General features: G+C 49.3%; 1 protein-coding gene across 11 annotated transcripts; it reads left to right on the forward strand.

Annotated features, from left to right (window-relative positions):
• LOC133492433 (gamma-aminobutyric acid receptor subunit rho-3-like) lies at positions 1–25,403 on the forward strand. 11 transcript variants are annotated; one of them, XM_061804591.1, is made up of 15 exons: positions 16,130–16,299; positions 16,691–16,731; positions 18,117–20,681; positions 20,766–20,862; positions 21,359–21,451; positions 21,525–21,573; positions 22,525–22,661; positions 22,730–22,831; positions 22,904–23,016; positions 23,259–23,495; positions 23,569–23,645; positions 23,714–23,908; positions 24,047–24,116; positions 24,389–24,520; positions 24,650–25,403. In XM_061804591.1, the coding sequence occupies exons 3-15, from the start codon at positions 18,123–18,125 to the stop codon at positions 24,728–24,730; spliced, it is 3,942 nt and encodes a 1,313-aa protein (XP_061660575.1). In that variant the 5' UTR covers positions 16,130–16,299; positions 16,691–16,731; positions 18,117–18,122; the 3' UTR covers positions 24,731–25,403. The 11 variants fall into 11 exon arrangements, with proteins under 11 accessions (XP_061660579.1, XP_061660578.1, XP_061660583.1 ...); XM_061804589.1 differs by having other exon boundaries at positions 18,117–20,678; positions 20,763–20,862; XM_061804588.1 differs by having other exon boundaries at positions 16,132–16,299; positions 20,763–20,862.
• The last annotated feature ends 115 nt before the right edge of the window (positions 25,404–25,518 follow it).

The raw sequence follows: 25,518 nt of genomic DNA on the forward strand, positions 1-25,518 counted from the left end.
CGCGAAGCAGGGGATCGTCAGATCTCGACCCTCGCTACCCGTTATTGCTGTCGGGGGAACATGAGCGGATTCAGGATGGAGGGAAGCACCAAAGCAACGAGAAAAGGTTCTCGTCCCCGAAGAAGGTACTAATGCCCCGAGGAGGTTTGAATCGGTAGATAAGCGTCTCGTTTCTGGAGAATGTGCTAGTCGCAAGAGAAAGGTCCAACCTCAAGTGAAAGTTCTACTCCCAGTCTTTAGCCTCCTTTCACACACACAATTTCAATCCATTCTCTTGAGTTGCAAAAGGCAGATGAAGTCCACAGAGAAAGTTCTAGACTCGAAAGAAGAGGTTCTGGATTTTAGTCGCGAAGGAAGGTTCTGATTCACTGAAGTCGTAATCAGAAGAAAAAAGGTTCCAGTCTTGAAAAACAGAACAGTCCTAAGAGAAGGTTGTAATCTCCAGAAATAGGATTTAGTCCAAGAGAAGATGCAAGTCTCCAGAGAAGCTTTTAGTCCAGAGAGAAGGGACTAGTCTGCGGAGCAAGTTCTAGTCTTAAAAGGAGGCACAAGTCCCAAGAGAAGTTTGAAGTCCGTGGAGAAAGCCCAACCCTAACAACGATCAGAGTTGTTACTTCAGTTGCGATCGTTCAGGTCTATGTCTCTGATTCTACGGTCTCACCTCTCTCCCGCAGCGAGGACGTCCACGTGGGACCCCCGTAGGAGGTGGTGACTTTGCATATGTAGATGAGGTCCGGCTGGCCTTTCAGAACCTTCAGCCTGCTGTCGGCCGTGTACAGGCCCCGCTTGTCGGCCAGCATGCGCGTGATGGGCCGCAGGTCCTCGAAGGTGGGCGGTTCCGTGGCCCAGGCGACTCGGGGCGGCGGGAAGACGTCCCGCACGGTGCACTTCATCTCCTCGTAGCCGCTCAGCCGCGACAGCTCTAGGGACAGACCTTGGACGGGCGCTACGAAAGAAAGACCACATGCAGTGGGTCTGGGTATTTGATTGATTTACGACCCTTCAAAAAAATGAAGAAGTGGACGTGACGCGTACCCTCCACCTTCAAGACGACCTTGGCGTTGTGTTCTCCCTGGGACGTGCGCACTCGACACCGGTACGTGCCCCGGTCCTTGAGGCCCGCCTCCCTGAAGACCAGGGTGGCGTTTCCCTCCGCGATCATCGGCAGGCTCACGGCGGCCCGCCCGGCCAGCGCCTGGCTCTTGCCGTGCGTCTCGCCGAAGCTGAACATCAGCACGTCCTGGCGAAACCAGCGCACGGTCTGGTTGGGGGCCGGGGGGAACGTGCACGGGAGGTGGCACTCCTCCGACACCAAACACGTGACGGTGGCGTCTGCAACGGGAAAGCGAAGCCCTGGTGAGGTCAGTGGAAGTCCAGTCCAGTATGTGAAAGACCCAAATACAAGTCCACACACGCACTCAAATGCAATTCCAAAAAATTGGACCATGATGAATCATTTCAAAACTTTTTTTCCACAATTGATGTGACTTGTAACCTCCAGAGCTCAAATGAAAACAAACAATTGAGAAAATGTGGTTGCACAAGTGGGCACACCCTCGTATGACGGGATGTGGCTGTTCTGACCTAACCAGTACACATTAAAACTCATGTCAGAGTCGGCACAGTTCGGACAACTTTACGAGTGTGTATACGGTACAAAAGTATACCCAGTGTGTAGTAACTATAGATACATTTCATATCTATATTTGCTTTTGTACTCCAGTAAATTTCTAAATCTGTAATTCTTTTTGAAAATGTTCCTTAAGTACAAAGTTGAAGAAGAATGTCTGGTTTTTTTCCATTACCCAAGTATCTGTACTTAAGTACAAAATGAGTACTTTTGGCCCGCAGTGCCCCTTTCGACCACTGGAGGGCGACCAAGAGTCGACTGTGAATTCACTGAGTTGAATTGAGGCGAACGTTTCCCAATGGAAATGAATCGAAATCTAATCATCCATTCACAATGACGGTTTAACGCCATGCTTGTGCGATTACTGACATAAAAGCGTGTGTCACTTCCTGTTTGGCGCTTCCTCAATGTCGTCACGGGCGGGCCGTGACGAGAGATTTCTTACAAAAGAGGAAGCAGAACATTTATTTGAACTTTCTACACTTTTCTGTTAGTCAAGTGGAGGCATCCGGTGCGTACAAACGAGTCCTCCAGGAGGCTCTAAAATGAGGTTCTGACTCTCCCGGTCTGGCCCTGCCTTTCCTCGGGCATTTGCGTGACCCTCGCTCGCTACCAGACGGGTCGGACGTTCCCGTCATTCCTTGTCTGAATCGCAGAGCAGACGGTAGCGTTTGCGGTGAGTCACTTGGCTGACTCCCCGCTCGGATTAGCAAAGCCCCAAAAAGCACCTGCTCTTTAGGGACGAGGTTTTGCAAGGTCAGGGATACATTTTCTGAGGGCCCGCTCGCAATCCTAACGCTGTAAACATCCAGTAAAAATATTGCTACATTAGATGTGTGCGGGGAGGTAGTTTCAGGACCAGTGCTGCGAAGTAAACCAAATTTTGGCCATCAGATGTCAAAATATGACCTGGAATTAGTCCCTGAGAAGCAATGTAGGAAGGTTAAAGGGTCAGCAAAGTCCCCTGCAGCACATTTTTTGCCCAGGAACTGACTTGCTATTTACTTGTTGTGACAGGCCAAAGCTGCCTCATTGTGACATTTGGAACTTAGCGGAATCAGACAGGACGGGCTTATCGTCAGGCCGACGTTAAGAAAGCCTGCAGTGTTGTGAATGCAACAGACCGATGTGGAAATTACGGCTAATACACAGAAAAGTGATGTTTACAGACCGACCCGAGAGTTATTTTTTTCCCCCACTAGAAGGTGTCTAGACATTTTCCTCCAGAGTGAAGGAAAGCAAATAAACTCTTAAATGTCCTGCAGACCAAAGACAAATGAAAGTGCATATGTGGAACATAAAATGAGTAAAGTTCCTACCTCTACAATGAATTCAAGACTTTAATGGAATAGTTTTTTATGTCATCACGATAATGATGTTTGAAGTGATGCAGTTGGAAGTGTTATAGGAAGAGGCAAGGCAACAAACATCATTACTGAGGTGCAGTCACGATGCCCCGAATTTTTTTGCCCAGCCAGCAACGGCGTTTTGTTTTATTCAATCGCGTCGGAGTTGAATGCGCCGTATCGGCCCATTCCGCCGAACGTTGTCGTTGAAACTTGGCACGGCACACCTGAAAAACTGCTCTGGGACAGGCTCGCGCCGGCGGTGCACTGAAATGACGCGGACGCGAGGAAATGGAGAGCGTAAAGGAGTTTTGTCACAGTAATCATCAGTTTGTCGCCTGCACGTAATAATTAAGGTGAGGTGAGGACAGATTTACGGGATCAGTACATTGCGTCGCCCTTGCCTCAAATTGGTCAGAATCTCCAAAATGGCTTTGTCTCAATCATTTTTTGTTTCTCCCGCGGCAAAGACATCAACGAAGAAAAGATCCGTTCTGCCCCGTCGCCTCTCCTTCCACGTCAGCAGTCAAACGACGCGCGGCGTTGCCAGGTGATTCGTCTATTTAAAGAGGCCGGATCGTGTCGGGCTTTGGCGAAGCTTTAGTAAATAAGGCGCAATGTGTTTGCGAGGTCCTAGCAAGATATCTGATCCAATTGGGTCACTTTTTTCTCTCAAAGTTGGTGGGTTTGTGGAACAAAAGAGGCATTTGTGTCTTACCTGGCGTCTTGTCCTGCGCAGCGGCGGCGCCGGCGAACAGCAGGAAGCAGGCCCAGATGCAAATGAATGCCGACATGGTTTTTGCCTTCAAACTCTCGCAGGATTCGCGTCCATGCTCTTTGCTGCGTTGTTGTGGCGCTTCCTGCGGGTTTTTCTTTGGATCGGTGCCGTTTGGCAGCACACACGTGCACACGCGGGGGAAAAAAAGAGCAGAAAGGCGTAATTACAGAGCGGTTCTGGTTTTTGTGGACGCAGGAAGACGCCAAACGTGACAGAACATGCGACGGTCTTTAGAGACAATCCAGGTTTTGATCCCGGAGGATTTTGCTCCAGCCTCGCTTTTCATCACTTCAAAGTTTAGAATCAAAACTTAGTTAGTCCTTTCCAAGAAAATTCTTTTTTGTTTGCCCCTGCGGCATCCGTCACTCTTTGTTTGGAATTTCTTGGCCTATATCGGCGCTGACGAGCCGATGAGTGAGGCGACGGAAAGCAAGCGCTTGTCACGCTCCGACGCCCAAGCAGATAAAGCGCGCTTATCAACACCTGATAAAAGCACATCAATAAAAATCAACCAAAACAAAGAATGTAAGTGTAACATTCGTGGAGCACAGCTGCCGCTGACAGGATCGGGAGCTGCTGCTCTTCAAATAAAGACCTCGGCGACGACAAGACAACTCAACAAGACCCACCTGATCGTTGGAATTTGGGTTGACGAGATGGAGATTAAACCCTGCTGGAATGGAAGCGTCAAGGCTGATTTCCTTCCCGAGTCAAGCCGGTGCATGATATTAAAAAGCCCTCTATTATTAACCTCATTATCAGGCCAGGTTGCTACGCTTGGACCACTGGATGTGGCCTCATGATTCCTCTTTTGTTTGGCAGATTCATATCAGAGGGAAACTAACGTACCCCTCCCCCCAACCCCCCGGACGAAAAAGGGCAGAGGAGTGCAATGTTAGTACGTGTCTGTGACATAAGTGAGACATCACAAAGTCTGTAAGAGAAGTGAGACTGCTGGAAGTCACGTAGTAAAATGTGTCTGACTCATAGGAGTGAGAGGAGAACGACTTCACTGCCACTTGGACATGAACTGATATGGCCGTAAACGGAAGTGAACGAACTATCCTCGGGAGTAAGACCTCGTCAATAAACCGGTGCAGCGTGAGATAACAGGAGCAGACACCACTCCTGGAATGACTAAGTCAGTCCGAGGAGAAGGTCAGGTAGTCCGTGAGACCTCAATGAGCCTGTGAGCATCGATACATCGACTGCTGACATCAGTTAAGGAGTGAGACATCAGAACATCCATGAGGGGAGTGACATCGATGAGTTGCGTCACCTCCGAGAGAGACGTCGAAGGTTGCTACCATCTAAACTTTTGGACATCCTAATCACGAGATGACAAGGCAAGAAGCGTGCCCCAGAGCGTTGCGCCAAACCGTCCGAGATATCGAGCCATCGATTGAGCGGTACATTCATCAGCCGAGGACTACAGGTGCGGCCTCCCGGCGATCCATCGAACCGCCGTAGCCGACAGGATTCCCGGCAAACAAACCCAACATCGTGTTCGGCGGCTCCAGTAGCCGAATCCGAAAGACAACTCCTGCGACCCGTGAGATCAATCCTATCGCAACTCCGTTCGGGCTGGTGTCACAAGCTCAAGAACTATCAGCATCGACTTGACAACAACATGGTCGATAAATGCCCATTGTGTGACTTGGCCCCCCACGATACGCATCATCTCTTCAACTGTGCGCAAAAACCGACCACGCTGACGGTGGAAAACCGCTGGAGCGCCCCGGCCGATGTGGCTCACTTTCTGGACCTTGATACGGAATAACGGCCGTCGTACTTGGCTACAACAACAACCATCTAAACTTGATGTGAGAGGACTAAGTCTGCGTGTGGGAGAGAGACGCTGGGAAGTTTAAGGAAAGCAAAGACGGGTCACGAAGAAGACAAGTGAGACGTCTCACGTTCTTGTTAAATTGGGCTGTGGGATGTGGATAAAAGGAGGTGAGGAGTGAGAACATCCTCTGGAAAAGCGAGAAACCAAACCACATCTGACAGAGACATTCGTAGGCGCGCTTGAGGAGTGACACAAAAAAAAAGTCAGATGCCAGGAACCGAAAAAAAAAAAAATCCTCAGCAAAAGTCAGCTAAACACATCTCAGAGATGTGAAATAATCATGAAAAAATGACAATAAGTGAGATTGTGTCCCGATTAGCCACGCCTGGTGAAGTGCCAGAGAGGGCTGAGATGCGGCGTTTACCGTGCGTGAGTCGCGTTGAGGTGCAATCCGTCCCAGAAAAAAGGGAAGACTGGCCCGAGTGTTGACTGGCTCAACAGGTTATTTGGAGAATGGACCGCCGCACGCCGGCGCTCGCGCATGCACGCCTCCGCGCACTCTCTCGGGATGGGTGGAGTTTGCTGCCGTCCCCACACACAGACTCACGCAGCCAAACACAAGGCGACTTTGCTGAAATGTCAGAGGGTTTCGATTTCAATCGGCATGTTGGCTCCGGGTTGTTGCATTCATTTCTCATCTTTTATCTAAATTGATAACAAAGCGCTCCGTTTACGGTTTTATAAACTTTGCCCTTCATCCTAGCAGAGACTCTTCTGTCACATAACACACCAGACACCTTCTGCCAACTGTTCCACCCCGCTTGGACCCGTTTCTTCACTTCCTTCCCACACTCTCCATTGCTCTGTATTGTTGACCCCAAGTATTTGAAGTCGTCCACCCTCGCCATCTCTTCTCCCTGGACCTTCACTCTTCCTCTTCCGCCCCTCACAATCACGCACATATATTCTGTTTTACTTCGGCCAATCTTCATTCCTCTCCTTTCCAGTGCCTCAGCGGCCATGATGTACGGATTAGAGACGGCGGCACTGAAGAACCAACAGGGGGCGGAACTGGAGGTGGCAGAAATTAAGATGTTGAGGTTCTTGGTTGGATAGGATTAGAAACGAGCTCATTAGAGGGACAGACGAAGTTGAATGTTTTGGAGACGAGGTGAGAGAGAGCAGACTTTGATGGTTTGGGCATGTTCAGAGGTGAGAGAGTGAGGAAATTGGTAGGAGGGTGGTAAGGATGGAGCTGCCAAGGAAGAGAGACCGAGAGGAAGACCAATGAAAAGGTTGCTGGATGTTGTGAGGGAGGACATGAGGACAGCTGGTGCTTGAGAAGAGGATGCAGGAGATAGGCCTAGATGGAAAAAGATGACACGGGACAAGCCGAAAGGAAAGAAGAAGAAGAAGTGATAGTCACCTTACACTGGCACGACAAAGAAAAATGGGCGAGGAATTGGCGACCGTGTAAAAAGGTTTGTAGTAGCCTATAGTTGCCACAAGATGGCAGCAAAGTATATATTTTTTCCGATTAAACAAAGCTACGGTTTGACGAAATGAAATTTTCCCCTGCGCTTCAAATAGTTCCACTGTATCGAGCGCTCACAAGATGGCGCCAAAGCAATATTTTTTGGCCGAGTCACCAAACGACGTACACAAATAACTTACATTTCAGTCTTTGTGTTTTTTTTTTTTTTTTTTTTTTGCACCTTATCTATTAATAATTTGCCTCTCCTGCTCATTTCAAAAGTCAAGTGTGGCCTCTGAGCTCAAAAGTTTGCACACCCCCGGACTAGTAGGCTCGGTGGCCTCGACGTGAAGCCAAATTGTGTTTTCAAGTGTGCGTGTGTGCCGGATTATGTTTTTCCAGAGGTGTCATTCCGGGGTGTGGGATTAACTGCAGTTTGTTGGGATTATCGACTTTATTCTTTGATTGCCGCTTTCACATTTTTGATTCTTTTGTTTGGTCGCTTTTTCCCGTACGTGCACACACACACACAAACACACACACAGGCAGTTTATTAGTAGGTGTGATCTTCTCTGATGTGATTTTTTTTTTTAGGGGCTGCAAATAATCCATATTTTCAATTTCTAAATGTAGACCTTGGCACACACATGTATTGAAAATATGCACTCACCGCACACAAATCACAACAGGTGCCTCCTTTTCACGGAGCTGTGAAAAATATTTAATAGTCTTGTGTGTATATGTGTGTGTGTGTGTTTGTGTAGGTTAGCGAAAGATTGCTGTAGCCGTGGATAAGAGGATTAGCGTGGAATTAGTGTCATTCCTCTATCGCCGGGAGAAATGATTCATATCGATTTTAATCAGAGAGAGAGAGAGAAAGAGAGAGAGAGAGAGAGAGAGAGAGAGAACAATCCACAGCAGGCGGAGGAAGAGGAGGACGACGACGGATGTGAGACTGGGAGGCAAAGTTTCCTGGTGGAGATGAAGGATGCGGCAGGAGTAAGAAAAAGCCCAAGAAAAAGCAAAGCGGCGGCTTCCCGGGCGCTCCCGCGACATGTCGGAGGCCGGCTTCCGGAGTTAGTCGCCAGCGCCAGACGCGGAGGTGTTCGGGGCTGGCCCAGGGCGGGGTGGCGGTGATGCTGTGAAAGATGAAGGCGGACGCGCTGACCTGCCTGACCCTGGCCGCCGCCGCCGCCGGCCTGGTCGCCGTGGCGAGCGGCGGACGCAGCTCCGGCCGCCGGAGGCACAAGGAGGTCTTTCTCGGGGAAAACAGCAAGTTCAAGTTCGGAGGGTGAGGGATATAATTCGCATTCAAACAAGTCAGAATGGAACCACTAACATGTGTAGATATTTCGCTTACTATAAATGAATATCAAAATGTCAAATTGGCAACACAATGACAATATATTTACGATGTAGCTCTTCAGAAGTGACGTTTATCGAAGAATTGTTGTGTTTCATACGCTATTCGTGTGTTCGTTCTTTGGTCAGACGTATCGACTACAAGCTGAAGAAGCAGGACAGCACCAAAACGCTGCTGATCAAAACGGAACAGCTGCTGAGGATCGAGGAGCACGACTTCGCGATGAGACCTGGTTTTGGAGGTGTCTCGCGCGCACACACAAAGCCTGCAACACACCCGAAACAGGAACCCCCCCCCCCCCCCATTCTCATTTCTGTTAGCGCATCCACCCTTTTCTACCGTTATCGTTTCTGGAGGTGCACTCCATTCGTCGTCCCCGGTGACGCACACGTTAGCCCGTTTGTGACGATAACGACGCAAAAACGACAATGAGAACGTGATGAAGGTCACTGGGACGCCGCTGCCAATCCAGAATCACTCGACAATGACCCAGATTGGGCCATTGTGTGTGTGTGTGTGCTTGTGCGAGCGTTGACTTCAACAGGATTACGTGCCCTTGCGTGTATTATCGTAATATAGCGAGCGTGCGCCGCTATTGTGTGCGTTAGGGGGCGGGGGACGCGGGGTCGTGTGCAGTAATCTGGATTATATTCCTGGTCTGGAGCAGATGGAAACAAAGTGACGTCTGAAATGTGCCACGCACGGAAATCCACACAATGACAAACTGACGGCAGGGACCGAAGAACCGAATGTCGCGCGCTTGCCGGATGGCCGTGTTTGCGCAGGTGCGCTCCTCCTTTCCGGTGTGACGGTCTGAGGGCTCCCCTGTGCTGAAAAGTCTCCTTGTGATGAATGCGCATGCGTTACTAACAGGGGGAACTCTGGGTACGTAGCAGACGCTTACGGGGAACTCTCCCGGTCTCATAGTTCCCCTTCTCCGACGTAGAGGGAGCGAACATACGTTATAACCTAACCCTAACCCTCACCCAAATCCTGACCATAACCCCATTCTCAGTCCTATCCTGACCCTGATTCCACTTACCTGTTCCGCATTCCCCGTCACTATCCCTAACCTTTACCCAAATCCCAACCATAACCCTAATTCCCCCTTTCATTTAATTCAATAATTTAATAAAGTAACAAATGGAGGACGGTGGGAACTACTTTAACTTAGGAAGGAGGCAGGAACAACTAATTCGGTATATTGGCATGTTTTATAAATTCCAAAAGCATAGTCACTAAAAAGAACAACCTAACTAGAAGGAAATGAAACCAAAAATATTCTGACGGACAAAAACATACACGACGTCTGAAAGGACCACGCCGACGACTGACAGACTTCACTTAGAGTAAGCTGCGCCCGAAGAAGGCACACTCTGTGCCGAAACGTTGCGCCGAGACCTTACTCGACTTTTTCTATGTTTTTTAATTTGCGGTTTTCTAAACTTGGAGGTTGGCGGAACTAATTGGATTTCAAAATGGAAGGAGGCTGGCACGTAAATTGTTGAATGATCGGACAGAACTGAACTTTAATTGGATTTACTTAGGGAGTGGAAAACAAAACAGTGGGGAAACATATTCGGGAGTCAGTTGGGAGAACTACACGAAGCGGACTTTACCATCTCCACATCTGGACTACGACTCCAGGGAGAAGGACTCGGACTCTCTCTCCTAACCTAACCATAAAGCATAAATTGGTAAAAAGATATACACATATATGTACGTTGGTTGTGTTCGTCTTCCATCGCGAACATGAACACTCGGCACATGTTGAAGCACGGATGGGGATGTTTCAGAATGGCCGGACGTTTACAAAATATATTTGTGAATATATTACTCATAAAGAGACTTTGCAGGACCGGGCGCGCTCAGATCGTCACACCGGTTGGTTCAGCCGACACGCGTGCAATCATGTAATAACTTAGTAACTAACACACAAAGAGCACGTGCAACCCGTCGTCCTACCGGCTCATCCGCCGGACTCTTCTTCATCTCTAGCACTATCTATGTTCTCCTTTGACACAACGCCTCCTAGTGTTCGGGCAGAGACAGCGCGCGACTGGAATGCCTTGTGTTGCAGGCTCCGTTTAAGTGGCAAAACTGCTGAGTAGTGCGACAAAATCTCCCTGACGAACTCTAAATAAATGCAGCGAGTAAAAATCCCACTGCACCAAATCTACGGTGGCATGGAAATCCCCCCCCCCCCTCCCCCTCAATTTGTACCGAACTCTGAATGGACACATAAGGCCAAAGTAGAGCGGAACATCGACAAAGCCCGTCACAAACATACGCTCACGTACAAATTGGGGTGTGACGTGGGAAAAGAGAGCATGAGTCACCCGCCCGGCATCGCTTCCCAACCCCCCCCCCACCCCCCCGGCACCGGCAGCGGTTGTCGTGGCGACGGCCTCCGCAGGAGCTTTGCCGAGCTTCATTAGACAAAGTGTTTATTGAGCCGCTGTCATGCGGACGCTCAGGTGGATTTAACGCACCCTTTGCCAGCACAATGGCGTGCACGCGCACCGGGGGAGGGGGGGCGCGGCCGTGCGACCGCCAGCCGAGCCTGGTCAGCGCGCAACCCGATCCCCCCCGGCGGTTCCTCGACCAAAAAAAAAGGCCGTTTCATTGTTATGTTGTTGTTCGGTGGTGGAAAATTGCAGCGTCACCGCGTCACCTGTATCATGACCTCATGACCTCACCACGGCTGACCTCAGGCACAAGAACACTATGACGTCACGCATACTTCAGGCGGTACCTTTCCACTAGGAAACAACTCTTTTGAACGAGAGCCGATGTACTTAGAAAACTGGCTAAACGGCTTGAAGTTCGATTTTAGCCTTCTTCTCTCGTGTCAGTCGAAAGTTCGCGTCTGTACTTCGAGCATCGGTACCTTCGTAACGAACTCGCGTCGGATGACCTTCTTCAATAAACGTGCTTGAACCTTTTTGGACCGGCAGGAGCGGCCATCCCAGTGGGCATCGACGTGCAAGTGGAGAGCATCGACAGCATCTCCGAAGTCAACATGGTGGGTTTCCGTCACCTTTGTTGTGCTCAAAAAAAGGGGGTTGGGGGGGGGGGGCTGCGCATAACGACCTGATACTTTAATCCCAGATATTTCTCTACAAAAATCTAAGTCCCGATATTTGATTAAAACCTCTGGACAAATTAGTCTCTGCTAAATCCACACAGATAAGTGTCAGGTTCAAACCCGGAACCTCAGAACCGCTGCGGCAAATGTGGTCGCCACTCGTCCGCCGTGTTTTTACCGCGTCGCGTCTCGATTTCGCCGTCAAAGTGCGGCAGGCGACTCACACACAGACGTGTCGGCAGGATTTCACCATGACCCTGTACTTGCGTCACTACTGGAAGGACGAGCGTCTGGCCTTCCCGTCGCGCAACAACCAGAGCAGGACCTTCGACTCGCGGCTGGTGAAGAAGATCTGGGTGCCGGACGTCTTCTTCGCGCACTCCAAGCGTTCCTTCATCCACGACACCACCATGGAGAACATCATGCTGCGCGTGTACCCCGACGGCAACATCCTCTACAGCGTCAGGTGCGCCGTCCGGATCGGATCTCATCTTCAAAGCCTGACCCGCGACACGTCACACCGCACGCACCGAAACATTTTCATTTCAACGTCGTCGGCTCCAAAATGAATAAAAGAGCCGACTGGCTGCTGCCAGGCTGCCATGGCAACACCGACGGAAAGGTTAGTCCGGGACAAGACGGATGCTGTCTGGCTTCTGAAGCGTTTGCTTGTTTTTGTGCTTTTGTTGCTTTCAGGGTCACGGTGACGTCTCTGTGCTCCATGGACTTCAGCAGCTTCCCCCTGGACTCGCAGAACTGCTCGCTGGAACTGGAGAGCTGTGAGGCACACTCACAGAAATGCATGGTCCAGAGACTTGTTTCCTTGCAGCGCGCCTCACGCCGTCTTTCCCCAGATGCGTACAACGAGAACGACCTGATGCTCTACTGGAAAAACGGCAACGACTCCCTGAGGACCGACGAGATCGTCTTGTCTCAGTTCTTCATCGAGCACTTCCAACCCTCCAGCGGCCTGGCTTTTTACAGCAGCACAGGTTTGGAGCTGTGCCTCATAAAGTGGCTTCGTAGAAAGTGTACTCTTTGTCCTCATTAACAGAGAGCAAAAACATGTCAGGAAAAGCCTACTAGAACTTCTGAAGTTTACCTCATCAGATGAATTAAATGGTGGCAACTCCCTTTTAATACGAGTTTGAATGTGATGGGTTACTTCTCAATACAACCACATCTGCATTGAAAGAGGGTGTGCAGATTTGTGCAATCACATTGTCTCAGCTATTTTTACTTCCCCTATTGGCAAGATCCCCCCCCCCCCCCAGTATACAGGTCATACGTCACATTAAATTATGAAATACCAGAAACCTTGCATTTTAGCATGGTCCTCGGTCGGAAAAGGGTGGCGTGCCCTCTCCAGGTCGGGGGATGAGAACCTTCCACAAATGAAGGAGTTCAAGCATCTTGGGATCTTGTTCACGAGTGAGGGAAGAACAGAGCGGGATCTACAGTGATGCGGACTTTGTATCGGTCCGTTGTGGTAAAGGGGGAGCTAAACCGAAAGGCAAAGCTTTGATCTATGTTCCTACCCTCACCTATGGGCATGAGCTGTGGGTTGGGACTGATAGACTAAGATCCCGGATACAAGCGGCCGTAATGAGTTTCCCTCCCTTAGAGACCAGGTGAGAACCTCGGTCATCAGGGAGGGGCTCGGTGTCGAGCCGCTGCTCCTCCGCATCGAGAGGAGCCGGATGAGGTGGCTGGGGCACCTGATCCGGATGCCTCCCGGACGCCTCCCTGGTGAGGTGTTCCGGGCACATCCCATCGGAAAGAGACCCAGGAAAAGCTGGAGAGACTTGGTCTCTCGGGTGGCCTGGGAACGCCTCGGGATCCCTCCGGAAGAGCTAGAAGGAGAAGTCTGGGTATCCCTGCTGAAACTACTTCCCCCACAACCTGAGCCGGAAAAGCGGTAGATAATAGATGGATGTACCTTTAACAAGTGAGGAATAACTACTAGTGCGCATTTTGGTTTGTTACTGGGGTGGCCCAGGAGGTTATCAGTGTGGTAACACGGGACTGCTAATTGAGGCCTAGAAGTTAGTAGCGCAGTAGTTTAGTTGTACGGTTGAACTGGATTCCAATGTTTTTCCTCTGTCTGGTCCGCGTCAGGTTGGTACAACCGTCTGTTCATCAACTTCATCCTGCGGCGGCACATCTTCTTCTTCATGCTGCAGACGTACTTCCCCACCATGCTGATGGTGGTCCTGTCCTGGGTCTCCTTCTGGATCGACCGCAGGGCCGTCCCTGCTCGCGTCTCTCTGGGTGGGCGCGCACACGCACCTCCGCTTAACTGAGGCCTCGAGTCCACGTTTGAGCTCAATTTTTTTTTTTTTAAATCCACGTTTGATTTCCTTCCGACTTACTTCATTTATTGTTTGCAATACGCACATGAGCCGATTCTGAAATGAATCCACCCAACTTACGGGGTCCGCCTCCCGCAGGTATAACCACGGTGCTCACCATGTCCACCATCATCACGGGAGTCTCCTCCTCCATGCCTCAGGTGCGACGTCCCCAAAGTCACAAGTGGCGAAAGTACTCACACCCTTAAGTACACGTTCTGATACTGACAAAAAGGGATTCGACTCCTTTACTGCTCTTGACTTCGGTGGCGCGTGTTTTTGTGCAGGTTTCGTACGTGAAGGCGGTGGACATCTACCTGTGGACCAGCTTCCTGTTTGTCTTCCTGTCTGTAATCGAGTACGCGGCGGTGAACTACTGCACCACCCTGGAGGAGATGAGGAAGATGAGGAGGGGGAAGGTGGGCAAGCGCGGAAACAGCGCCCCCGAGTGGACAAACGCCACAATGTGCTCACGTGTTGGTCTGGAGCAGGGGTGGGAAAAGGGCGGTCCGCGGGCTAAATATGGAATGCTTAATTGCGGCCCACCAAGCAGTTTTCCTGTAATTGTTGCGTAGATTTACACGACTTTTCCTGAAATGGAGGGTTATAATAATCATAAATTTTAGCATTCCAGACCATGTGAGTGCTAACTTGCCACCTACGGTGCGCATTTTGATTAATTAATTGTAACGAATTGAATTCTACATGGCGGCACGGTGGCTCAGCCGGTAAAAGCGTTGGCCTCACAGTTCTGAGGTTCAATCCCGGACCCGCCTGTGTGGATCTTGCATGTTCTCTCCCCTAACCCATCCCCCAAAAAACATGGAATATTAACATGACACTCTAAATTGCCCCTAGGTGTGATTGTGAGTGCGGCCGTTTGTCTCGATGCGCCCCGCGATTGGCTGGCGACCAGTTCAGGGCGCGTCCTGCCCGTCGACAGCTGGGATAGGCTCCACCACTCCCCCTCGACCCTTGTGAGGATAAGCAGCTAAAAAAACAGACGGATGGATGAATTGTACATAAACATCTAAGAATTTAAAATGAGCATTTTTTTAATTACATTTAAATAGTTTGATTAGTTGACAAGTTTTAATTGATTTGATTTGTTTTAAATAACACATTAAAAATGAGTCAAGGGAACATCTGCAGGATATAAAATATATCATGAAACAATTGTGTAATTGTGGATGTTATATAGCATAGTGTTTTATGGATTCTATGTTATGTATTTGACCTAATGACCCGGCCTGTCTATCTGTCCCCCGCAGCTCCCGTCCACCTTCGACGCCAGCCAGGCCATGGCCTTCGACGGCTGTTTCCACGACAACGACATGGAGCTGACGCCGTTCCCCCGCGCGGCCCAGGCCCCGGCCCCTCCGGCGCCGCCGGCGCCGCCCTCGCCGCAGCCGGAAGGCCGGCCGTCGGAAGGCACGCGCCTGCGCCGTCAGCGGTCGCTGCGCGAGAACGTGGACTTCCTGCTGAGCAACAGCTACATGATCGACTCGTACTCCCGACTGGCCTTCCCGCTGTCCTACCTCCTCTTCAACACCATCTACTGGAGCCTCTACTCCTGAGACGCGCGCATGTCATTACGTGCACTGTGAAGAAAAACAAAACTGTACTTCAATAATCTTTCCATTAAAATGTATTTCACGGAAAAGTTCAATTTAAAAAAAATTACCGATATATATATTTTCAAACAGATACAAAAGCTGAACTGTACATCACAAAATGTACGTACTGGTCTGGACAACTTTAAGATACTACATAAATTTGAACATTTAATTCGGTGATACTTTTACGGACCACTAGTGGGAGCCAGTTTGCCACTACTTTGAGAACCACCGCACAAAGACGTTCGAGCAGTATGGCGAACTCATTTCCGTGTACAAGTTCCTGTGATGACAACTTCTTAATACTTTCTTTTTTGTTTGTTTTAACAGCGTCTGTCTCATTCATACTTGAATTTTCCGAGCTTTGGTTGCAAGAAAATTCACTTGTTGGAGTAAAGAGAGACTTTTTATTTAATCCTAAACAACTGACAACTCACAAGTTACTGCAAATACTGTCACCTTTTTTTTTTTTTGGTAACTTGTTTTTTTTATTGAGCCGTACATGTACAAGAAATACCCACCTCTATAACGTTTATTATTGTGATTTGTATGAATATAAATGACCTTCACTTCAATTTATATTTGTTGTAACTTGAAATGAGATATCCTCTTTCAACTCTTAATCCTCTTTTCATCACGTTTTCACCAAAGTCAAAGGACGCAAAAGTGTTCACGGACATGTTAGCAAAACGGTGAAAGTTATATCAATAACAACCTTGATCATAATAACAGCGTTTGATTTCATTTACGTCTGTAACGTAAAAGGAAGTTCACCGTTTCCATGGCAACTCGACCTCGCCTGCGTAGGGTCACCGAGACGGTTAACGTTAGCACGCTAACTAGCTAGTTTCAGAGGGAGAGCAGGTGAGCGAAATTGTATTTTGACAATAATAATAATCCTGGAGGTTGGTCTGCATCAATTTGTTTGATGAAATTTTAGAATACTTTAAACGTTCATTTCATTTTAAGTGCTGCTGACATAACCTTGCTAGCTAGCCAGCTGTTGCCGCTTTTTCGTTTTTAGCATGTTTTTTTTTTTAGCTAGCTATGTTTAAAAACTGCTCGTGTTGAACCGTAACACACAAACTGAACTGGATAAATGACTTCACAGTCATGTAAAGTTGTATTGACTCAACTTTATAGTGGACAGTGGTTGGAAGTAATGAAATACTTAATTCCTGTACTTTTTAATGTAATGATACCTAAGTATTTTTTTTCTGACAAACGTTTACCTTTACTTCCTATTTCTCAACAGATATCTGCACAGTACTTTCTCCTCGTGGCTTTGTCAAAATAGTAAGTAGCCAACTTCTAATTTTACCACTGTTTTTTTTAACACCAGCATTTGTACCAATATTTAGGTACAGAAATCCTCGTTGCACCTCTCATATTATGATTAAAAGAGAAAACCTAGATTCCATTTGACAAGTGAAAATTAAAATCAATTCATTTTACTTTGTGAATTTGGACAAAAAGAAACTATAAAATATATATTTTGTAGCACGGTTAATATTCAGCTGACTGCCAACCTAAACATATGTTGAGTCTGAAAGAGAATGAAATTATACCTTGTACATGTATATGATTGCCATTACATACGTCATAAGTACAAGCCCACGAAAGGCAGATTGTACCTCGCCGGAAAAATAGCATATGCAGTATACAGCATAGATATGAGTTGGTATATAATTACGTCAACACGACTGTCTGTTTTTCTATGTTTGTACAGTGTGAACAGGCTCTCATTACGCGATGTACAGTGCAAATATCCATTATCGGAGGAGAAAACTGAATGATTATATCTATGTACAGTACTGCAATGAGGTGATTTACAGTATACATCAATAATAGGGCAAGTAATAGTTGTGCAGTTCTACAGAAGTCCACAATGAAACACGCTGAGGTTCAATCCAAGTGGTGTTGTTAAGACTATGTAGCTGAAGGGAATAAGATGTTCTTGAAGATGTTGGTTTGAGCCCAAATGGGCCTTTCGCGCCCTCTAGTGGGCAGGAGGTCTCAAGACTTAATGCTGGGTGCCAGGGTTCTTCTCTGATGTTCTCTGCGCTTCTTGTCCTCAACAGCAGGAAGTGAGTGATGTGGGATACTCTTGACCCAAAAAGGTTTGGGATATTGGCGTGACCTTTCACCAGCACCATAAAATGCACTTGTAACTTTATAGGTGAACTTAATTTGACCTCCTTTAAACTTCTGGCTCACATGACTTCAAGAGGTGGGGTTCCTTTCATCCTGGAGTCGCATGGAAGGAATAATGCGCACGTTCGGCCGGGGAGGGGCAAAAAGCGGCCGGGGCCGAGTTGTTGTAAGCGAAAGAGAAAGACCAGCGGGGGAGGAGGAGAGTTGAATAGTGGGATGAGTGTGAGGGGGAGTCCTGGACTGTGATTGGGGGCCACTGGACCATGTGCTGACCCGGCTCACTATAGTCTCTCTGGGGCACACACACACACACACACACACTGAGTCACACAGTGTTGTGTTGAGTGGCAGGGACATATGAACCCCTTCACATGTGCTATTCTGGGTAAGGGAGGGGGGTGTGGGGGATGAGGCCGGGGGGGGGGGGGGGGGGAGTAGAGGCTCTCGTCTTTCCGCATGCAAGCGGGCCCACGCGAGGACCTCCTCAATCTTGCGTGTTCTTGGCGTTGAATTTCGCTCTGTGGTAGAACGAGATGGGCTGCTGCTTCAGCAAGGAGGCCGGGCCGGGCCAGGCCGGCGAGAGAAGCAGCCTGCTACACACCCCGTGCCAGGACCACATCCACGACGGCGTGGAGCAAGTGAGGCAGCAGGCCGTGGCGGTCGCGCAACATGTGTGCCTGGAGGAGGAAGAAGAAGAAGAAGAGGCTGAACTGGGCCGCCAGGAGGCTCGTCCAGGACTTGACGCCAAAGTGCAGATAGTGGTCCATGAGAAATCTCTCCAAGTAGGGAGCTCTGACGAGGCGGAGCCGGATATTCTTGTCCCGGCCGGCACGAGCGTTGCGGCGGACTCGGCAGCGGGCTTGGCCCTCTCCCCCTCGCACAGCTGTGAGCCGGCCCCCTACATGGAGGTGCTCAGCCAGAGTCCGGCCCGGCAAAACATCCTGGAGAATGCCACCCGGCGAGCCTTGTGGTTCACTCAGAATTTTGCGGGTCAGAAGCTCCTCCAGCCAGAAAGTTGTTGGTCCGCTTCCGCTGTCACGGGCAAGGAGGTCTCGCCTGATTCGAAGTCCGGCTTAGGTCACGACCAGGTTCACCTCAAAAGCGAGGACTGCATTGTCACAACGACACTGGATCAGAACTTCCAAACGAGGACTCAGAGGTTCTACAGCATCTGCTCCATAGACACCAATGACCTTGACCACGACGACCACGGCCAGGCGCAGACATCTGCAGCGTGTGCCGGTCCCAGTCCGCCACAGACCGCCTCACCTCTTCCTCCCCTATGTCCGCAGTCGCTCGACCTGGCTGTCGCTTCGGGAAGAATCCCAGGACATCCGCACGCGGCGAAGGGGACACTCGAAGGCGACATGTCGAGTTCAACGAATGCGGCAGATGACCCGTGTGCCCAAACGTGTGACAGGATGTCATTGACAGAGCAGACTGCGTCTTCAGATCTCCAAATGCCAACAGGAACATCTGCCATTATTCAGGAAAACCAACAATCACATCCGGTCAGTGACAGTCCCAAAGAAGTCCATTCCTCTCTAGAAACTGACGTTACGGAACAGCACTTCGAGGAAGACGATAGATGTTCACTGCAGAGAAGAGTTGATGATGACTCTGTGAGTAAAATCGTCAAAGACGAGCTCCTCCACAGCATAAGTGACACGCAAGCATGTGCGCCAACCGTCCTTTTCACCGAGCCCCACCAGCGTGGAGGAGTAGAACCTCCTCAAGTAGATGACGAAGTTGACTCGAATGACCTGACGACGCAAACAGAGCAGGATGCATCTTCAGCGGTCCAAACCCAAAAGGAAACACCCGTCACTTTCCAGGATAAACAACTGGATCACGTCGAACATTCACAAGGGGATAGTGTAAGTCCCAAAGAAGACCCTCGTTCGCATCCCAGCTGCAGTCCGGAACCTGACGTCACGGAGCAACACAACGAGGAAGAAGATGAACGTGCACTACAGAGAGGAGATGACGTCCCCGCGAGTAAAAGTGAGGAAGATGAAGTCATCCACAGCGTCGCGACTGCCACGCCGCTGTCCACGCCCCAAATTCTCTCGACCGCGACCCACCAGAGTGGAAGAGTGGAAGTTCCTCGACTAGATGATGAAGATGACGCGCATGACTGGATGAAAGTTACGGACCAGAGTGCAGCTCCAGAGGTCCAAACGTGTGCCGGCTCCCAGGAGAACCAACATTCACGACCAGCTCGCGAAGGTCATCAAGTCCCTCATTCCGTTCCGAGCTGCCCTCCAGAACCTGACGCCACTGTGCAACCCGACGGGGAAAAAGACAAATGTCCAAAAAGTGAGGACGACAAAATGATTTACAGAACCCCTGCTCTCCCACAAGTTTGCTCAACCACCCCTCACCACTGTGAAAGTGTCAAATCTCCTAGACTAGGTGAGGAAGAGATCAGCATGAAAGGCAGTTCACCGGCAGTCCAGGCCATCTCAGACCAGAACACAAGATCTGGAAGCTGTCACGGGTCTGACGTCGACGTGGTGCACACAAACCTGGATTGTCTTTATTCAAAGTCATCGTTTGAGAAGAAAGGCAACGACGGACAGGAAGTGTGTGAGGAAGCGGCAGGGACGACAGAAGATCCGATTGATCCACCAGAACCAGCGCGCTCATCTCCGGAGGAATGTCCAAAAACCTCCGATTGCTATTCTTCCCACGCGTGTTTTCCGGACGAGGTTTCATGCCAGCAGCGGGACGACGGCGTCCCAGTAGAAACAGACCAACTGGACGTTCACGCGCTAACGCCATCTTACGAGATCCACTTCCTGGGTCAGGAGGTGCCCGGCGAGGAGTGCGAGGGCGGCATGCGAGAGATGGTGTCAGAGCTGCTCGGGGAGGACACCGACGCTCCGGTCTGCCACCCGGATGGGCAGACCTGCGTCAGGCCCGCGGCGGAGGAGGGCTGCCGGGCGTGGGTCCAGGGGTCGCCGCAAACTCGGGAGGAGATGACCGCAGAGCTGCAGCCCCTCGCGGTTCTGCTGGGAGCGTTCCCGTACAGTACCGTCATTCCTCCGGTGGCGTGTGAATGGGCCTGGCACGTGGGCTGCCATCAGGTCGTGAGTGTTACGCTTTCCTTTTTTTGGCCGTTTGTTCCAATGCTGCGACATGTTCAAGGTGGTTTTAAACGCTCCCTACAGCAGGCTGGTCCTGTGCAGACCCTGAACCCCGACGCCGAGGTCTGGACTGGATGCGGCTACAACTTCTCGGAGTCTCAGCAGCCGTGGTTGCACCTCCCCGGTGAGCAGAAAGCGCTTCGTTTCCAGCCTCTTGCTTTTATATCATGTAAAAGAGTTTATTTCAAATCAAACAGACGTTAGCGGTCAGTACTAACCAAGAACAGAACAAAAGAGCAGACAACCTGGGTTCCAATTCAATTTCCTGGCACCCCAAATAAAAGCAGCAAGACAACAAAAACAAACCTTGAGATTAAAAAAATGAAAACGTCCGTTCAAAGTGACTTCTCATTTCTCCCCTTGGTGTTAAAACCTTCAAATTTTCCTTTTCTGAATTCGTGTTTGATTCTGATTCTGTTTGACTTTGACTAACTTTTAAATAAACCACTGCATTATTTTACCTGGCATACAAAAATACACCTCTTAGTGTTTTTTGTACTTTATTGATATTTTGTCTCTCCCTCTCACCAACCACATTCTGGATAATAACTGGCCGAATGTTTCTGACTTTGAATTGATTGATTCCGGTGGGCCTGATAAGTTGTCTTGTTCCTCCGTAGACCAACAACTGCATGCGGAGCTGGACCACATGAGCCTGGCTGAAGCCGAACCCAAAACAGCAGAGAACCACATCCCACTAGAACAACACGCAGGTAACCCCACCGCGCTCGTGTTCGGGGGTCCGCTCGACTGCGTGAGCTCACTCACGGCTTTGTGTCCCCTTAGGTGAGCTGATGGAGCAGCTCAGGTCTGTTTTGGAGCTCTGCCTGAGCAGGTAAGGACAAGACTTTGCCCATTTTATAGCATGAGCAGCACTTTGGATCATTTATTTTGCCATAATTCACAAATTCTGACCGTGGAAACAGAATGGAGAATTTAGGGCTGGGTGATAGACTTGATTGATGAATTCGATATGAATTTTCAGGATGATTTTTGTTTTGGCTGCACGGCGGATCAGCTGGTAAAGCGTCGGCCTCACAGTTCTGAGGACGCGGGTTCGATCCTGGCCTCACCTGTGTGGAGTTTGCGTGTTCTCCTTGTGCCTGTGTGGGTTTCCTCCCACATCCCAAAAAACACGCAACATAAATTGGACACTCTAAATTGCCCCTAGGTGTGATTGTGCCCTGCGATTGGCTTGCAACCAGTTCAGGGTGTACGCCGCCTCCTGCCCGTCGACAGCCGGGTTAGGCTGCAGCGCTCCCCGCGACCCTCGTGAGGATAAGCGGCAAAGAAAATGGATGGATGGATGGATAGCTGATTCTAACAGCTGATGTGCACCGTCCGCACCAACAACACAGCCGTAAACGGAGAGGAGCTCCTTTACAAAGGCAGTCAGTGTTGCCAACTTAGCCATTTCGTCGCTATATTTAGTGACATTTCTGAACCGTCTCGCTACGGTTTTCCAAGAAAGCGACAAGCGACTTTAAAGCTGGCTGAGAAACTGACAGTTGTTGACTATTTCAAATGTTGATTTATGAACGATCAGATTTGCATGAAGGCAATTTTGGTTTTTTAATCAGAAGCATTTCTTTTCACTGCATCTGTAAAGGAAAAATACTCTGATCGAATATCAAACCTTTTTCAAATGTCATTTTCATTTTTCGTTTTTCTGTAAGTGAAGGGGAAAAATATATTTCAAGGGCAGTTTGCCCAACCCTCGTCAAGAGAATCAAAGTGCTGCTTTTGTGTGAGGTTGTGTGCACTCACTTCTGTGTTTCCTCGCCAGGGAGCACCTGGCCGGCGACCTGTACCTCCAGTCTCAGATGGACGACGAGAAGTACGTTTCCATAGCGACGCTGGCCAGCCTCCACGCTGTCAAGCGTCTCGGCGCCGACTTGCAGCTCGTCACGGACATTGTAAAAAGTTAGTGGTGATGACATCGCCGCGGCACTCCAAACATTAACCGCTGAGACCGTCTCTTTTCTCCTCAGCTCTGCCGCAGGTCCAGTTGTCGCCCTGCGGGCATAAAGTGCGAGCTGGCCACCTTCAATATCTCCTCATCCTGCGGGAGATCCCCAGCAGCACCTCACGCGAGGAAAGACCGGTCTGACGCGTCTTTGTCTTTCTTGCCCGGCCCTCTGCCTACAAGTGCTCGCTTGTCTTGCAGGAGGTGGAAGCGCTCTTCAGCGACGAGAAGCTGCCCAAGTTCCTGAGCTGTGAGTTTGTGAGCAACGACAACTGGTTCGTCACCTTCAGATCGGAGGCCGAGGCCTACCAGGTGATTGGCAGCCGTCGTGACGGCAAGTTTCATGTCGGTGGTCTGTCTGTCTTTTTTTTTTTTTCCACAAAGGTGACGTGTGTGATTTTAATCGCGATGTGGCTCAATTGCTCATGCCTGCAGACTGACCAGTCAGGCATAGCCAGTCGACTCCCACTTAATCCAGCGGTTACACTTATTCGATAAAACCTGTTAATGGCTCAGTCCCAACAGAATATGGCATTTGTTGGGCGCATCCTCAGGCCTACAAATACCTGCGAGAGGAGGTTCGGGTGTTCCAGGGGAAGCCCGTCATGGTGAGGATGAAAGCCAAATCGACGACCTTCACATCCCGTGCGCCTTTGAGTGGCTACGGCCCAACCCAGCCCAGCATCCTGTCCGATCACCAGCCGTCCTATTTGCCGCCGGACGCCTACCAGCAGTTTTTCGATTTCACCTACCCCCCGTGGTCTGAGTCGGGATACTCGGACGGCGTTGAGGCGAGTTGTCCGGCGAAGGTTTGCTCCTCATCTTCCTCACACCACTGAGAACTTTTTATTTTTTTGTCTGCAGACGCTCAAGCTCAACGGCGCCCCGAACGGCTTCCCAACAACGCGCTACTTCCAACCTCAGGTCCCACGCAGGAGCAGGTACACAGCAGGGAATATTAACCACTCCACGTTTTCGCACACTTAACATCGTCGTTCCTGTCACGCAGGAGGGGTTCCAGGTCGTCAGGCTCGGATCAAATCAGGAGTCAGAAGGAATATTCTTACTCGGCGGACAAAACCTCGGAGGAGCTCCCTGCTTCCTGGAGGCCGGCTCGAGTGTGGTCCCACTCCAGAGGCAATGGGCCTCATCACAGCAGACGGCCCAACAGGCTGACCGCAGGAGCACACTCAGTGGGAGGAAGGTAAAAAAAATAAATCAAAAATGAAGCTCAGTCGATTCTTTTGCGTTGTGTTATCCCAGCATAGAGTACTTCAAACCATTTTTTTTTTTTGTATCTATCGCTCAGTCATTCATGTCATGTCACTGATCTGATCTGCAGGCCTGTAAACGGCGGCCAGAGGAGGAGAGAGAATCACTGGTCTGTCGCCAAGACAGATGGAGTGCGGAATGTAAGTTGCTAGTATTTGTGTTTTCTAGTTTTGTTTTGGCTGTTTTTTACACAGCAACACTTTGAAAAGGTAATCCATGTATTCGTCACATCTTGGTTGAGTGACTCGTTCGCGCTTTACTTTGGAGTCGACCAGACTTTTTAAGGTTATTTATTTGGAAGCATCCTTGTTAAACTGTGGCTATTTTTAAAGAGTTCCATGGATAAATTGGCATGAGTTGAATTGAGTTTGTCTGCATTTAAAGTTGAAATTGCGTGCGTGAACCCGTATAGAAAGAGGCGTCACCTCCCCGCCCGCCGTCTCCCATTGAGCTCGGCGTCGCGAATTTCCCTCCCCTACACGTGAAAAAGACGCCCGAACCAGCAGAACCTTCGTCCACCTCCGCCGATCACGTCACTAGTGAGGTAAAGCGTGTGTGTGTGTGTGTGTGTATATATATATATATATATATATATATATATATATATATAAAAGGTGGTGGGGGGGGTGGGGTGCTATTGAAACTGGCCTGACGCTGGCTTGCAATTGAGCAGGCGCCCCAGAAGTTGAGCTACGCCGCCATCTGCCAGAAATCTTCCCCCGGTAGGTCGGCGCTGCCCACCGAAGAGAAGTAGATGGAGGAAAACACCGTAAGTGCAACGTTAACTTGCACCTGCTGGACTTTACTAGCGCTGTTTTCACGTCTGTTCTTTTTCCACATGCTGCGATAGTCGTTCGTGTGTGCGCGTTTTGTGTTTGTTGCGAGCGGCGCTTCCTCTGCGCTCGACGTTCACTCTTCACTCACTCTCCGTTAGCGATGTCGGTGACATTTTCAAAAAGTCGCACAGTACGATTTCGATGTTTGTTTTGTTTCTTTGTCTCTGCCTGAGTTTCAGTATTTTATTTTCATGTAACTCTGGGATCTATGCAAGTGTTGTGTGTTCATGCAAATGTGACAAAACTTAGTTTTGCCTGATTTTGTACTTTCAAATTTCATCTCTAAATATATGAATATTGTACTGTTTACATCTAACTGTTCTTTGTAGTCACTTTTGGCCAATTTCAAGGTAGTACGGAGAATGTATATTAAAAAATAATTCAGGTTTTATAGGCACTTTGCTTGAAAAAAAGATTTTGAAAGGGTTGTCATTGCTTAAAATATTATTCAGTAAAAAGAAACCAAGAAAAAAATCATGTCTTTTGGCCACAAAAGACACAGTAAAATCGGGAAGATTTTTTAATTTGGTGATTTTAAAATTTTTTTGTCCGGGTTGTAAACATTTGAGTTCCCATAAAAGGAGAAAAGCACTGATTTGATTTGTTGTGATTCCTTTTGATGAAGATGATAAATATGAACCAGGTAAGTGTCTGTCTGTAAAGATGTAAATATTATTGAGAAATATTACACAAGTGCCTTTTTGTC

The sequence above is a fragment of the Syngnathoides biaculeatus genome, chromosome 19 (genome assembly GCF_019802595.1).
Source record: "Syngnathoides biaculeatus isolate LvHL_M chromosome 19, ASM1980259v1, whole genome shotgun sequence".
In the NCBI taxonomy this organism is placed as follows: Eukaryota; Metazoa; Chordata; class Actinopteri; order Syngnathiformes; family Syngnathidae; genus Syngnathoides; species Syngnathoides biaculeatus.

Bases quoted from the DNA above. Each gene is read 5' to 3' on its own strand.
- LOC133492433 (XM_061804588.1), top strand. From the start codon at position 18,123: ATGGGCTGCTGCTTCAGCAAGGAGGCCGGGCCGGGCCAGGCCGGCGAG. The intron at 22,662-22,729 runs GTTAGTGGTGAT...TTTTCTCCTCAG, and splicing joins CGTCACGGACATTGTAAAAA to CTCTGCCGCAGGTCCAGTTG. The intron at 23,646-23,713 runs GTACACAGCAGG...CCTGTCACGCAG, and splicing joins CAGGTCCCACGCAGGAGCAG to GAGGGGTTCCAGGTCGTCAG.